Source organism: Camelina sativa, chromosome 9 (assembly GCF_000633955.1).
Source record: "Camelina sativa cultivar DH55 chromosome 9, Cs, whole genome shotgun sequence".
In the NCBI taxonomy this organism is placed as follows: domain Eukaryota; kingdom Viridiplantae; phylum Streptophyta; class Magnoliopsida; order Brassicales; family Brassicaceae; genus Camelina; species Camelina sativa.
Genome location: NC_025693.1, coordinates 30407387 through 30421340, shown reverse-complemented (window position 1 = coordinate 30421340; position 13954 = coordinate 30407387). Strand labels below are relative to the sequence as shown.

Here is a 13954-nt window from a genome sequence, read left to right as displayed (position 1 = left end):
TGAATGATTTTGGTACAACGTCAACTGATTTCACACAAGTTTGTTTCCAATAATATAACCGAACTCAGATGCACACAAAAAGGAGAAGCGAAACATTACATAAAACTTATCATATCAGAGATGATGATAATAATAATAAGTCTCCGCTGCTTTCACTCAGCTCTAGACTGACCAGCTCGAGATGAGAGGATGATACCGACAATGAGACCATACAGTGCAAGCGCTTCCGCAAAGATGAGAATCAGAATCATTCCCACAAAGAGCTTTGGCTGTTGCGCATTCGCTCTGCAAAATATAACATGCATGAGATTAAACAAAACAGATTCCTGAACTAATGAAGCATCAGGTGCAGCAGCGCCTGTGTTCTGCAGACTATTGATACTATTATTCATCTACGGTAATGCTTCAAAGATTCAATTCCAGGCAGTTCTGAACCAACATCACATCTAATGTCAAACAACTAAATGAGAGCTGAATCAGCAGATCAATAAAAAAACTTTCTCTGGGATGAGTTTTGATAAGAATCAAGTAAACAAAACGGTATTTCTAATCTTTGAATCAGGATTACAATCAAAGAAGGAACTCTAACTACAACTCTTTTAACTCTGCTAGAGCCAAAAGCTTTTCACTAAGAAAATAGTCAAAATATGTTTCCTTTTTTCACTAAGTCTCTGTTATTAGTCTATAAGAGCTTTCTTACAAATTAAGTTTCATCAAAGAAGTACAATTCCTAGCTAATGTAAACCATTGATCACTAAGAAACCAACAAACACCAAAAGCAAACAATGCCTAAGGCTAATCTAAGAAACTTCTAAACACATCAATTGCTGAAATCGAACAGTTTTTAAGATCAATGAAGAAGAGATCTGTTGTAGTTACCTAACACCAGCATCGCCAACAATACCAATAGCCATACCAGCGGATAAACCAGCAAGACCACAAGCAAGACCAGAAGAGAGATGAGCATAGCCATCGAAAAGGTAATAAGACTTAGCCTTAGGGTTAATCCCAGTACTGATGATGACGGCTATGATCAAACCATAAATACCTAACACACCAGCCATAACCACAGGAACAATCGATTTCATAACAAGTTCAGGTCTCATCACTCCCATCGACGCAACTCCGACTCCGCTCTTTGCCGTCCCGTACGCTGCTCCCATACCTGAAACAACATCAAATCGGATCGGATCGGATCGAAATCAAAACCATTCAATTGGGGAGAAATTGACAAAAGAGAGGGATCTGATTGGTTTTACAGGAGAAAACGAGAGCTGCGGCGGCGCCGAGGAATCCGAAGAAAGGAGCTGTTTCATCGCCACTGAAACCTGAAGCCATGGCTCTTCTTCGTTTTGATGATAGATGATGATGATGATGATTGTGTTGTGGCTCCGATGATGAGATCTCTTCACAAAATTATTGTTGTAGGAGAGAGAGAGATCAATTTTTTTACGGGAGTAAAACTATATTAACTAACCGCTGTTAAAACATACAACAAACTGGTTATCTTTGTTTTGGGCATTTTGGCAATGCTATTAATACTACTAAACGGCTTTGTTGGGCTAAGATGAGAAGCCCAATAAATGGTAACGTTAAGAATAGATGGTATTTTTTGTCGTTTGTGATGAAAACAAAAACTAGTTTTAAATAAATAATACTCCCTTCGTTTCAAAATATAAGATGTTTTAGAGAAGTTTTTTTTTCTTCATAATATATGATGTTTTCAAGTTTCTATGCAACTTTTAGATTAGTTTAGTATTTTATATTATGCAGTATTGTTTTTAATTGGTTGAACTTGTTAAAAGTAAAAACTTTTTAATCTACGTGCTTTAGTTAAAACATCCTATATTTTGAAACGGAGGGAGTAAGACTCATGCTGCAAATAGATGCACAAAATTGAAAAATGGGTTGAACAAAATTGGGTTGAATAATATTCAATTCATTCATCTCCAAAATAGTGGTTGAATAAGTTGAAGATTTTTGCTGTAGGATTAATTTATTTTTTCAACTTTTTGAGTTGAACGGCTGAATAGTTTTTTCCAACCTCTTCAACCTTAATAATGCAAATGGTGAAAATTGGTTGATACATGGGAACTGTTACGTTCAATCATTATATTTCGTAATATCGACATTCGTTTAACAAAACTGTGTTATTACGTCTACAATAATAATAAGAAAACTATAGATAGCAATGAAAATTGAGAGTCAACATATGTACGAGGCTTGAATTCATAGTTTTCATGAATGAAAAATGTAATTGTCAACGGTGGGTCAATCAATCACTGTAATATAATCCTCCTGTCTGCCTTCTTAATTTATAAATCTTTCGTGGATTTCTTTGCTATATAATATGTTTTTTTTTTTTTTAATTTCTATATAATATGTTAAGCCATAAAACGATTGCATCCCCTAAAAGATACTATTTGGACAGATTCACAACACATATGGCTAAATTATCAATACATTATACGATAACAGAAATTATTTTGTATATGAAAATATAAACCATTATACATAATATAGTGTATACCTACATTTATGCATCATATATATTACAGCTCATATCCATTAGAGTACAAGAAAAGGAGAAAACCAAAAAAATGTGGGCGGCTTTTGAATTATGAATGTGACAGAATTGCCAAATCTTTACTATTCTTTTTGTTTCATACCTTTCGCGCATTCTCTCCTCATCTCTCTGCCTAAATCACTCTTGTAATCACTTATTGTAAGTTTGACAACAAACTTAGTATGTATCTTAAAGATAATTGTCTGTTTCGTGAACTTTCTTATTTGAAATGTTTATCTACATTTGGCTTTCTCTAATTAATTACTATGATACCTAAATTTCATTTTTAATTACTCTATATGGTATCTACATTATCTATTTTGTTTGGTCGTCTGACCTTTTTTTTGTCATCATTTGATCTTAATTCTTCCTCCAACTCTCAATCACGATCGTCATTTGTCAACATTAAAAAAATTTGTTCTTAGGAAAATGAAAGCATTATTAAATTAAGTAATATTTACCAATTTAAAACTGAATAAAGAACCATTTAATTTGTTTATAGAAGAAAAAGTGATTTTCGAATGCTCATAAAAAGAATATAAAGCTATGAGTCCTGTGACATGTAACCTGTTACGTTATCAATACGCTTCGATACATATGCACACGTACGCGCAAACATCAACTGTAATATCAGTGGAGAGATTCTTAATATCTTTACAGTTTGTAATATGAAAAAAAAAAATGACACATATTTAAACGGCTCTTGGACATAAATAGTCAAATGAGTTGAAAACTATTTTAAATTTTTTTCTTTTGTCGACGATTTATTCCGAGATACATTTTGGCGATCTTTGATCATTATAAAACTCTTCTTTGCAGCTTTGAATATTTATCTGGAAGGGACAGTTGGACCAACGTGACAGAATAAAAATCTTCTTTCCATATCAGATTTTAATTATAAACACGGGTTTTATAGTTGCACAAAAGGTCCACTTTTTAACACGCCCAACGCATTTCTTTGTTTCGTATTTTGTTATCTGTGTATAGAAACTTTGTATATTAAAGATTCACTGAATTGTGTTTAGTGACGACGGTGGAATTAAAACGTTCAAATATATCAAAGAAATTACACCTGGGGAACACTGACTGGATTGCTTAATTAGTAATTTAGTACTTATGTTATGTTAGTCATTGGAATGTTTGGTGTTGACATAGCATTATAAATGCAACCCCTCACGTATAATGTTAATAATCAATCATAGAAATTATTCCTTCGACGACAATTAACATATAATATTAGTTCATTTCAGGTTGGTACCACGTCTTGATAATTGTAATTAATTGTATCTCAAAATGGCATTGAGCCAACCGAAAGAAATAGAAGTATTAATTACAACCGTATTTGTTTTACTTGAGTTGAGATCACTGTTTACTAAAAGGCTCTTAAGTCTTAACTATTTGCATAATCGGGTAGACAAACTAAAAGACTGATGGATGTGAATATACATATACTACAATCATCTAAATAAAATATTACTTTCGCAGTTAATATATTTGATGTGGAATCTTTATATGGCTTCATATATATTTATACAAATGTTGCATGGAATTTAAATCAGAGAAGAAACCTTTTTATAACGTTGGGGATAACCCAATCCTGCCGACCCAACTATTCCAATTTTACATTTACATGTCTTAAGAATTTTAAAAAGGTTTAATAAATTCGACGCTAATTTTTTGAAATTTCGATGCAAACTAGTAAAAGACTTTCAAATTAAATTGGCAGTAAGAGGCAGAATATTACTATCATTATGCTTTAATTTCAGTGAATTCAGTTTTATTTCATCACACGCGGTTTTGTTTAGTTACAAAATGGTAAGATGTGACCTAGGTGTAAGTTTGAGCGGTGGAAAATTTTTCGCAGCTTTTTAATGTTAGTCAACTTTCAATTAAATAACTTTCAAGTATTGAAATATTGAAAATTATTAAAAACACAAAGTAATGAATCAAATATGGCAAAATATCACCGTTGAAGTTTTGAAACAAATTAAATATGGCAAAATATTAAAATCGAAAAAGGTTTGTATGTGACTTGTTAAAATCGAAAAAGGTTTGTTTACTTATTTTTGTGTTGTTATTAGTATAATAAAATAGTAATTTTATTTAAGTAAACATGACAAAATATCACCATTGAGGCTTTGACACAATTTAAATTAAATACGTGTGTGACTTGTTAAAACCGAAAAAGGTTTATTTACTTATTGTTATGTTCATATTATAAAATAGGTAATTTTTTATTTAAGTAAACTTATTGCAATTTCCATTATAGACTAAGACTATAAGCTAAAAACAGGGAATGTGGCATGATAATCTTTTTTTTTTTTGTCAAACGTGGCATGATAATCTAAGAATATAATTGTACAGTTTCTAGTTTCTCCCATACTTTATTAAGTTATCTTTACATTAATATTTGAATTTTTTCCTCCAAATCTATATATATTAAGTACAGAGCTCATGGACAATTATACATGTACCACACAAATTAAAAGAAAAAAGAAAAAAACAACCCGTGACATAACTCAATACAACCAACAGAAGAAACAAATATGGCTGCAAAAGCTACAACCCGAATCTTCACCGACGTTAATTATCTCCGATACTTGGCTTTCTTCTTCTTCCTCTCGTGCCACTTGACATCCGGAGCCGGAGGAACATGGAAGCTTCTCTTACCGAACGTCGGAATCTCAGCAATGCACTCTCAGCTCCTCCACAACGACCGTGTCATAATGTACGACCGAACCAACTTTGGTCCTTCCAACATCTCTCTCCCTCACGGAGCCTGCCGACAAAGCCCGAACGATGCCGTCTCCAAAACCGACTGCACCGCGCACTCGATAGAATACAACGTCGCCTTGAACAGTATCCGTCCCTTAACCGTCCAATCCAACACTTGGTGCTCCTCAGGAGGAGTCACACCCGACGGCACTCTCCTCCAAACCGGAGGAAGTAGAGACGGAGAACGTAAAACTAGACTATTCGCCCCTTGCGACGACGATTCTTGCGACTGGACAGAAGTAGATAACGGACTAGCTACAGCCAGATGGTATGCTTCGAACCATGTTCTCCCCGACGGTCGTCAGATCATAATCGGAGGTCGAGATCAGTTCAACTACGAGTTTTTCCCAAAAACAAACGCTCCAAATCTCTACGCCTTACCGTTCTTGACCCAAACCACTGATCCTGGACAAGAAAACAATCTTTACCCTTACGTGTTCCTCAACACCGATGGTAACTTGTTCATATTCGCAAACAACAGAGCTATATTGCTCAACTACGCCACAAACACTGTCGTCAAAACTTATCCGGAGATCCCTGGAGGCGATCCGAGAAGCTACCCTAGCACTGGCTCAGCCGTTCTCTTGCCGATCAAGAACCTTGTGTTAGAGGTTCTAGTGTGCGGAGGTGCACCGAAAGGTTCTTACCTCCTCGCTTTTAATAGCAAGACTTTTATTAAAGCTCTTGACACGTGTGCGAGAATCAATATCAACGACCCGAATCCTCAATGGGCTGTTGAGAAGATGCCGAGAGCTAGAGTTATGGGAGACATGACGCTTTTACCTGACGGACATGTTCTGTTAATTAACGGTGGTTCTTCAGGGACAGCTGCTTGGGAGCTTGGTCGTGAACCGGTTTTTAATCCTGATATTTATCATCCCGATAGACCGGTCGGTTCAAGATTCGAACCTCAGAACCCAAACGCTATCCCTCGGATGTACCATTCAACCGCGACGTTGCTTCGTGACGGGAGAGTTATCGTCGGAGGGAGCAACCCTCACGCGTATTACAATTTCACCGGTGTGCTTTTCCCGACGGAGCTGAGTTTAGAGGCTTTTTCGCCGTCGTATTTGGAATCTAAGTACTCGAGTCTTCGTCCGGTGATCATGGATCCTATGCCACAGACAACGATCAATTACGGTCAAATCTTGAGGCTGAGGTTTACTGTACAGGGAAGAGTGAAGACTCCGGTTAAAGTCAATATGGTGTATCCTTCGTTTAATACACATTCCTTCTCGATGAATCAGAGGCTTTTGGTTCTTGATCATGTCTTGTTTTCTAGGATTGGTTTCAGCAGTACTTATGAAGTTAGGGTCAGGACTCCGAGCTCTGTGAATCTTGCACCGCCCGGTTATTACATGGTTTTCGTGGTGAACCAAGATATACCAAGTGAAGGTGTTTGGGTACGTTTAGAGTGAACGTGACCCTATCATCAACATTGGTCATTCCCTACTATATGTGTGATTTTTTATTAAACCCACAAAATTGGGTGATTTTATTTTTTATTTTTATGACTATTATTTAATTAAGATTTAAGACCTTATTATATATTTATTTCTTGGAATTGTATGTTATTATAATGATGCAATTACAAAAAAAGGAATCAGATACTTTGGTATTATTTTGAGTCGGTGAAGTTTTCATGTTATATAGGATACTTTATAGCTACGTGAGAAAGTTTAATGGTTTAAAAGGGATACGAAATACCTAATTTAAGTTGTTAATTACGCTAAGAATAAAAGGGAATTACGAGGACGTGGGCAAAGAGAACGATGCTAGACTTATTCTTTGCGGATATGTGTGGGAATAACAAAAAAGATAAACAAGAATGTAGAGGATTAAATAAGTTGGAAAATCCAAAAAAGGAACGTCGTGTGTAAAGAGATTTGCGAGACCAGAACTAAAGAGGCAACAGATTCTAAAAGACAAAAAAAAACTACGTAGCGAGTTACGTCATATGATCCAACTAAAATTCTTACTGTCTTGCACGTCTTCCACTTGTGTCACACTCTTGCTATTGTGTTAACTATATCTACGCCATTTACACCCAATCGCAAAACATGCCACCACTTACATTTCTAGTAAAATTCATATCGGATCCACTAAGTTTTTCTTATACCAATTTTCATTGTTGTTGTGTACGAGAGGAAAACAACCACCCAAATAGACAAAACAAGAAGTGATGGACCTAAGATCCAAAAGTATTTTGTTCCATTCTTATTAGTAACATAAGTAAAATAAATATTTAAAAAAAAAAAAAAATCTTAGGATGGGGAAAGAAAAAAAAAAATTGGTAGAAACCAAAATGTAAAATAAGGGGAGGAATTCTGATGGTCCAATTGTTAAAAGAATCATCATGATGAAGTTGGATAACCAAAAAGTATAGATCTTTTCATTCTGATTTTAATCATAGTTCGTTATTACATACACTTTAAATGACATGAATAAATCTGTTTTCCAACGGGGATTAGTTTTGATTTTGGTTTAGATTCTCTACTTACATCTATCTAATGACTTACTTTAATTAAATTCTTTTGTTTTAAATAAATACTCTCTATCTTATTATATAAACTTTAATGACAAAATTACTCATTAACAAGATCGTGACACGTGTCAATTGTATCATTCAGATGTTGACATATGTCAATTCTAAATTTATAAAAAAAATTAAAAATAAAAATGTAAAAACTCAAAACCTACCATAAAAAGGTTTTATATAAAAGTAAAATAGAAAAAAAAAACCTTTGTAAACTTCTAAATGTAAAACATAACTATTAACAGTTTTAAAAATAAAAAGCAATTAGAACAAAATTAGAAAATTTAAACAGCTTTAAAATTTTAAAAATGTCATTATAGGAAATTATATATATATATATATCATAAAATTCAAAATTATAATATAGTTTATTTATTTTAATTTAAAGTTGCTAATTTTACAAGAAAAATGATTACTTTTTATATAAGATAAAAAATGATTGGAAAATATACAATTAATTACTATTTCCAAAAAAATGGAAATACTCACCTTTACATAAAGAAAAAGATGGTTGAAATAAAAAAAATAAAAAAAATAGATCGTCTCATATTTTTTTCACCAATCAAATAATTTATTCAAAAAGACTGCTATTGTAATATATAAGATAGGGGTATGTAATATTAACGTATGTGTTTTTGTAACTATAAAAAAATTAAAGTGAAGAGACATATAATAAGTTATTTAAAGTGTTCATAAAGATAGTTTGTTGGTATTAGTAAAGACCAAAGAGTATTTTAACAGTAAAACATTATTGTGTGTACAAATACACTTTTAGTGGTAATGTATTATAGCAAAAAAAAAAAATATTTTCTATAACTAAAAGTTTATCTCTTTATTTTTATACATTGTTTTTACTTAAGAAAGAATAAATTTTATTTTATTTTGACTTTGAACACATCTACAACTATTTTCTTTAACTAAAAGTGTATCTATTTACTTCTTTTCGTAAGAAAAAACAGTGTATAAAAGTAAAGAAATAAATTTTTAGTTATAGAAAATAGTTTTTTTTTTTGCTATAATACACTAATGTATATTCATTTACAAATCTACTATCTACATTATCATTAAAAGTGTATTTGTACACACAAATATATTTTACTGTTAAAATATACTCTTTAGTCTATACTAATACCAAAAAATTGTCTTTATGAATACATTAAATAACCTATTATATGTCTCTTCATTTTAGTTTTTTTTTGTAGATACAAAAACATGTATGTTAATCTTACATAATATTATCTTATATATTACAATAAAAGTCTTTTTGAATAAATTATTTAATTGGTGAAAAATATGAGACGATCTATTTTTTTTTACTTCAACAATCTTTTTCTTTATATAAAGGTGAGTATTTATATTGTTTTAGAAACAGTAATAAATTGTATAATTTTTACAATTTTTTTTTATCTTATACAAAAAGTAATCATTTTTCTTGTAAAGTTAGCAACTTAAACAAAAACAAGTAAACAATACTATAATTTCCTTATAATGATCTTTCTAAATTTTAAAACTGTTAAATTTATTCTTTCCGTAAGAAAAAACAATGTATAAAAGTAAAGAAATAAATTTTTAGTTATAGAAAATAGTTATTTTTTTTTTGCTACAATACACTATTGTATATTCATTTACAAATCTACTATCTACATTACCACTAAAAGTGTATTTGTACACACAAATATGTTTTACTGTTAAAATATACTCTTTAGTCTATACTACTACCAAAAAATTGTCTTTATGAACACATTAAATAACCTATTACATGTCTCTTCACTTTAGCCTTTTTTGTAGATACAAAAACACATATGTTAAAATTACATAATCTTATCTTATATATTACAATAACATCTTTTTGAATAAATTATTTGATTGGTGAAAAAATATGAGACGATCTATTTTTTTTTTTTACTTCAACAATCTTTTTCTTTATATAAAGGTGAGTATTTATATTTTTTTAGAAACAGTAATTAATTGTATAATTTTCACAATTTTTTTTTTATCTTATACAAAAAGTAATCTTTTTTCTTGTAAAGTTAGCAACTTAAACAAAAATAAGTAAACAATACTATAATTTCCTAATAATGATCTTTCTAAATTTTAAAGCTGTTAATATTTTTAAAACTGTTAAAAACAAAACTTTTGTTTTACATTTGGAAGTTAACAAAGGTTTTTTTATTTAAAAGATTTTAAATAAAAATAGGTTTTTCTCTATTTTACATTTATATAAAACCTTTTTATGGTAGATTTTGAATTTTTACATTTTTATTTTTTAAAATTTTAATAAGTTAAGAAATGACATGTGTCAACATCTGAATGATAAAATTAAAACATTTTTATGATAGGTTTTGAATTTTTACATTTTATTTTTTAAAATTTTAATAAATTTTGAATTGACATGTGTCTTTGAATGATACGATTAACACATGTCATGATCTTGCTAATAAGTAACTTTGACATCAAACTTTATATAATAAAATAATTGAATATAGACATGCAGTTGAATGACAAGTGTAAAAAAAATATAAGTAAATGAGTATTAAAAGGAATATAAAAAAGTAATTGATTAATAATAATAATACAATATTTATTATTTTTTTCTTAATCTTGGTGAAAATTCTAAAAAATCATCTATGATACAGAAGGAGTATATTATATTCACAAACAATGAATTACCACGAAAATTAAGGAAACTTGTAGTTTATAATTAAACATTGTAAATTACTCTGTTTAAATAAAATATATTGCTTTCACACAGAAAAAGAAAGTACGGAGCCCAACAACTAAAATTCAAAAAGCCCAAACGTAATACCCAATAACTCAAATTAAATTTTCGAATCGATACTTTTCCTCTATTTTGAACTAAACAATAAATAATAATTTGTAAATATTCAAAACATGAAATCTTAAATCCCTAAACGGCTAAACAAACTTCTTGTCGAAAGAGAGAAGCAACATAAGTGGATTTATAATTATTCTTTGCAATATGAAGAACACATCTCCAAGAACAATGATATCATATCATCCAATCTAGAGAAGCAAACAGTACGAATATCATATCATCCAATAACCAATTCATAATATCTAAGAAAAAGCTCTTAAAAGATCATTGTATCTTGGTTCAAAGCAGCAGCAGAAGACAAACACCAAATCAAAACGAAACGAAAGATAGAATAAAATCCAAAAATACTACGAAGAACAATAAGAAAACCCTAGANTTTGTAGATACAAAAACACATATGTTAAAATTACATAATCTTATCTTATATATTACAATAACATCTTTTTGAATAAATTATTTGATTGGTGAAAAAATATGAGACGATCTATTTTTTTTTTTTACTTCAACAATCTTTTTCTTTATATAAAGGTGAGTATTTATATTTTTTTAGAAACAGTAATTAATTGTATAATTTTCACAATTTTTTTTTTATCTTATACAAAAAGTAATCTTTTTTCTTGTAAAGTTAGCAACTTAAACAAAAATAAGTAAACAATACTATAATTTCCTAATAATGATCTTTCTAAATTTTAAAGCTGTTAATATTTTTAAAACTGTTAAAAACAAAACTTTTGTTTTACATTTGGAAGTTAACAAAGGTTTTTTTATTTAAAAGATTTTAAATAAAAATAGGTTTTTCTCTATTTTACATTTATATAAAACCTTTTTATGGTAGATTTTGAATTTTTACATTTTTATTTTTTAAAATTTTAATAAGTTAAGAAATGACATGTGTCAACATCTGAATGATAAAATTAAAACATTTTTATGATAGGTTTTGAATTTTTACATTTTATTTTTTAAAATTTTAATAAATTTTGAATTGACATGTGTCTTTGAATGATACGATTAACACATGTCATGATCTTGCTAATAAGTAACTTTGACATCAAACTTTATATAATAAAATAATTGAATATAGACATGCAGTTGAATGACAAGTGTAAAAAAAATATAAGTAAATGAGTATTAAAAGGAATATAAAAAAGTAATTGATTAATAATAATAATACAATATTTATTATTTTTTTCTTAATCTTGGTGAAAATTCTAAAAAATCATCTATGATACAGAAGGAGTATATTATATTCACAAACAATGAATTACCACGAAAATTAAGGAAACTTGTAGTTTATAATTAAACATTGTAAATTACTCTGTTTAAATAAAATATATTGCTTTCACACAGAAAAAGAAAGTACGGAGCCCAACAACTAAAATTCAAAAAGCCCAAACGTAATACCCAATAACTCAAATTAAATTTTCGAATCGATACTTTTCCTCTATTTTGAACTAAACAATAAATAATAATTTGTAAATATTCAAAACATGAAATCTTAAATCCCTAAACGGCTAAACAAACTTCTTGTCGAAAGAGAGAAGCAACATAAGTGGATTTATAATTATTCTTTGCAATATGAAGAACACATCTCCAAGAACAATGATATCATATCATCCAATCTAGAGAAGCAAACAGTACGAATATCATATCATCCAATAACCAATTCATAATATCTAAGAAAAAGCTCTTAAAAGATCATTGTATCTTGGTTCAAAGCAGCAGCAGAAGACAAACACCAAATCAAAACGAAACGAAAGATAGAATAAAATCCAAAAATACTACGAAGAACAATAAGAAAACCCTAGATATAGATCATCATAGAACAAATCTCTTAAGCACGCTCCCCACGAATCCTTCTTGCGAGCTGAACGTCTTTAGGCATAATCGTAACCCTCTTGGCGTGAATGGCACAAAGATTAGTGTCTTCAAACAAACCCACCAGATACGCCTCCGCAGCTTCTTGAAGTGCTAACACAGCATGGCTCTGGAATCTCAGATCCGTCTACACACATATCACAACACCAAAACCAACCCAATTAAACAACTTGTAATAGGATCACGAATACATAATAATTCTAGGGTTTTTGATCTATGTGNTATTTTTAAAACTGTTAAAAACAAAACTTTTGTTTTACATTTGGAAGTTAACAAAGGTTTTTTTATTTAAAAGATTTTAAATAAAAATAGGTTTTTCTCTATTTTACANTTGGGCGATTTCACGAACAAGACGCTGAAAGGGAAGCTTACGGATCAACAACTCTGTGCTCTTCTGGTACTTACGAATCTCACTGTTTTATTCACAAACCAAAACCATCGATTTCAGAGCATTGAAAACAAAGATTGTTATTTAAGATGGAAGAAGAAGAAATCGTGAAAGCTTGTTACCGAAGAGCGACGGTTCCAGGACGGTAACGGTGAGGCTTCTTGACTCCACCGCTGGTCGGCGCAGATTTCCTCGCCGCCTACGTTACGGAATACACAATCAATTACAGGCAAATTCGAAACCCTAGATTCTCAAGTTTAACAAATTCAAAAACTAAAAGAACGAACCTTGGTGGCGAGTTGCTTCCTCGGAGCTTTACCTCCGTGTGATTTTCTCGCGGTTTGCTTCGTACGAGCCATGATGAGCTTCCTTCTTCAACAAAAAAGATTTGAGAACGATAATGTCTCTGAATTGTGTTTTTAACTTTGGGTTGAGGAGATTAATGAAGGAAGGACTAGTTTATATAGTGAGGGAAGGTGAGATTAGGTCGGTTAATTTTGGGAGATTAAGGAAGGAAGGACTAGTTTGATGATAGACGTGTGATTAATGACATGTTCGACGGTCCAGATTTTATTAAGGATCAGATTAAGCTTACGTGGTAATCCGTGTCATCGATTCTTATTGGTCTCTTTTTTTGTGTGTAATTAGCTAGTTAATCTGTCTGTTTTTGTTGTTTGGTTTCTTGTTGTTGAGCTGCAGCCCAAATTGATTCTGGTCCATATGAGTTAGGCCCATTATAGTTAAACCCAAGTACAAGATGTGGAAACGTAGAGAAGCAAATCGTTTTATCAAATAAAGGGGGTGTATTCAACTTGACATTTTAATTGATTTGTGTGAAATTTACAAATTCTATGTTATTCAATCATGGATTTTAAAAATTCTATTAAAATTCACTGTTATTGAACTGATGATTTAAAAATCTATTTTAAAATCCCTTGTTATTGAACTGATGATTTAAAAATCTACTTTAAAATCCAC

The 13954-nt window shown here is 30.6% G+C and overlaps 3 protein-coding genes across 4 annotated transcripts; 1 reads left to right on the top strand and 2 right to left on the bottom strand.

Annotated features, from left to right (window-relative positions):
- LOC104713213 (V-type proton ATPase subunit c2-like) lies at window positions 5-1478 on the bottom strand. The gene is made up of 3 exons (XM_010430286.2): window positions 1260-1478; window positions 880-1165; window positions 5-285 (listed from the first exon to the last, which is right to left on the bottom strand). The coding sequence occupies exons 1-3, from the start codon at window positions 1336-1338 to the stop codon at window positions 153-155; spliced, it is 498 nt and encodes a 165-aa protein (XP_010428588.1). The 5' UTR covers window positions 1339-1478; the 3' UTR covers window positions 5-152.
- Window positions 4997-6968, top strand: LOC104713212 (aldehyde oxidase GLOX-like). Of its 2 annotated transcripts, XM_019229800.1 has the most exons (2): window positions 4997-5980; window positions 6077-6968. In XM_019229800.1, the coding sequence occupies exons 1-2, from the start codon at window positions 5113-5115 to the stop codon at window positions 6757-6759; spliced, it is 1551 nt and encodes a 516-aa protein (XP_019085345.1). In that variant the 5' UTR covers window positions 4997-5112; the 3' UTR covers window positions 6760-6968. The 2 variants fall into 2 exon arrangements, with proteins under 2 accessions (XP_019085345.1, XP_010428587.1); XM_010430285.2 differs by having other exon boundaries at window positions 4997-6968.
- Window positions 12545-13393, bottom strand: LOC104715853 (histone H3.3-like). Its single transcript, XM_010433228.2, has 4 exons — window positions 13264-13393; window positions 13099-13175; window positions 12926-13001; window positions 12545-12715 (listed from the first exon to the last, which is right to left on the bottom strand). The coding sequence occupies exons 1-4, from the start codon at window positions 13333-13335 to the stop codon at window positions 12545-12547; spliced, it is 396 nt and encodes a 131-aa protein (XP_010431530.1). The 5' UTR covers window positions 13336-13393.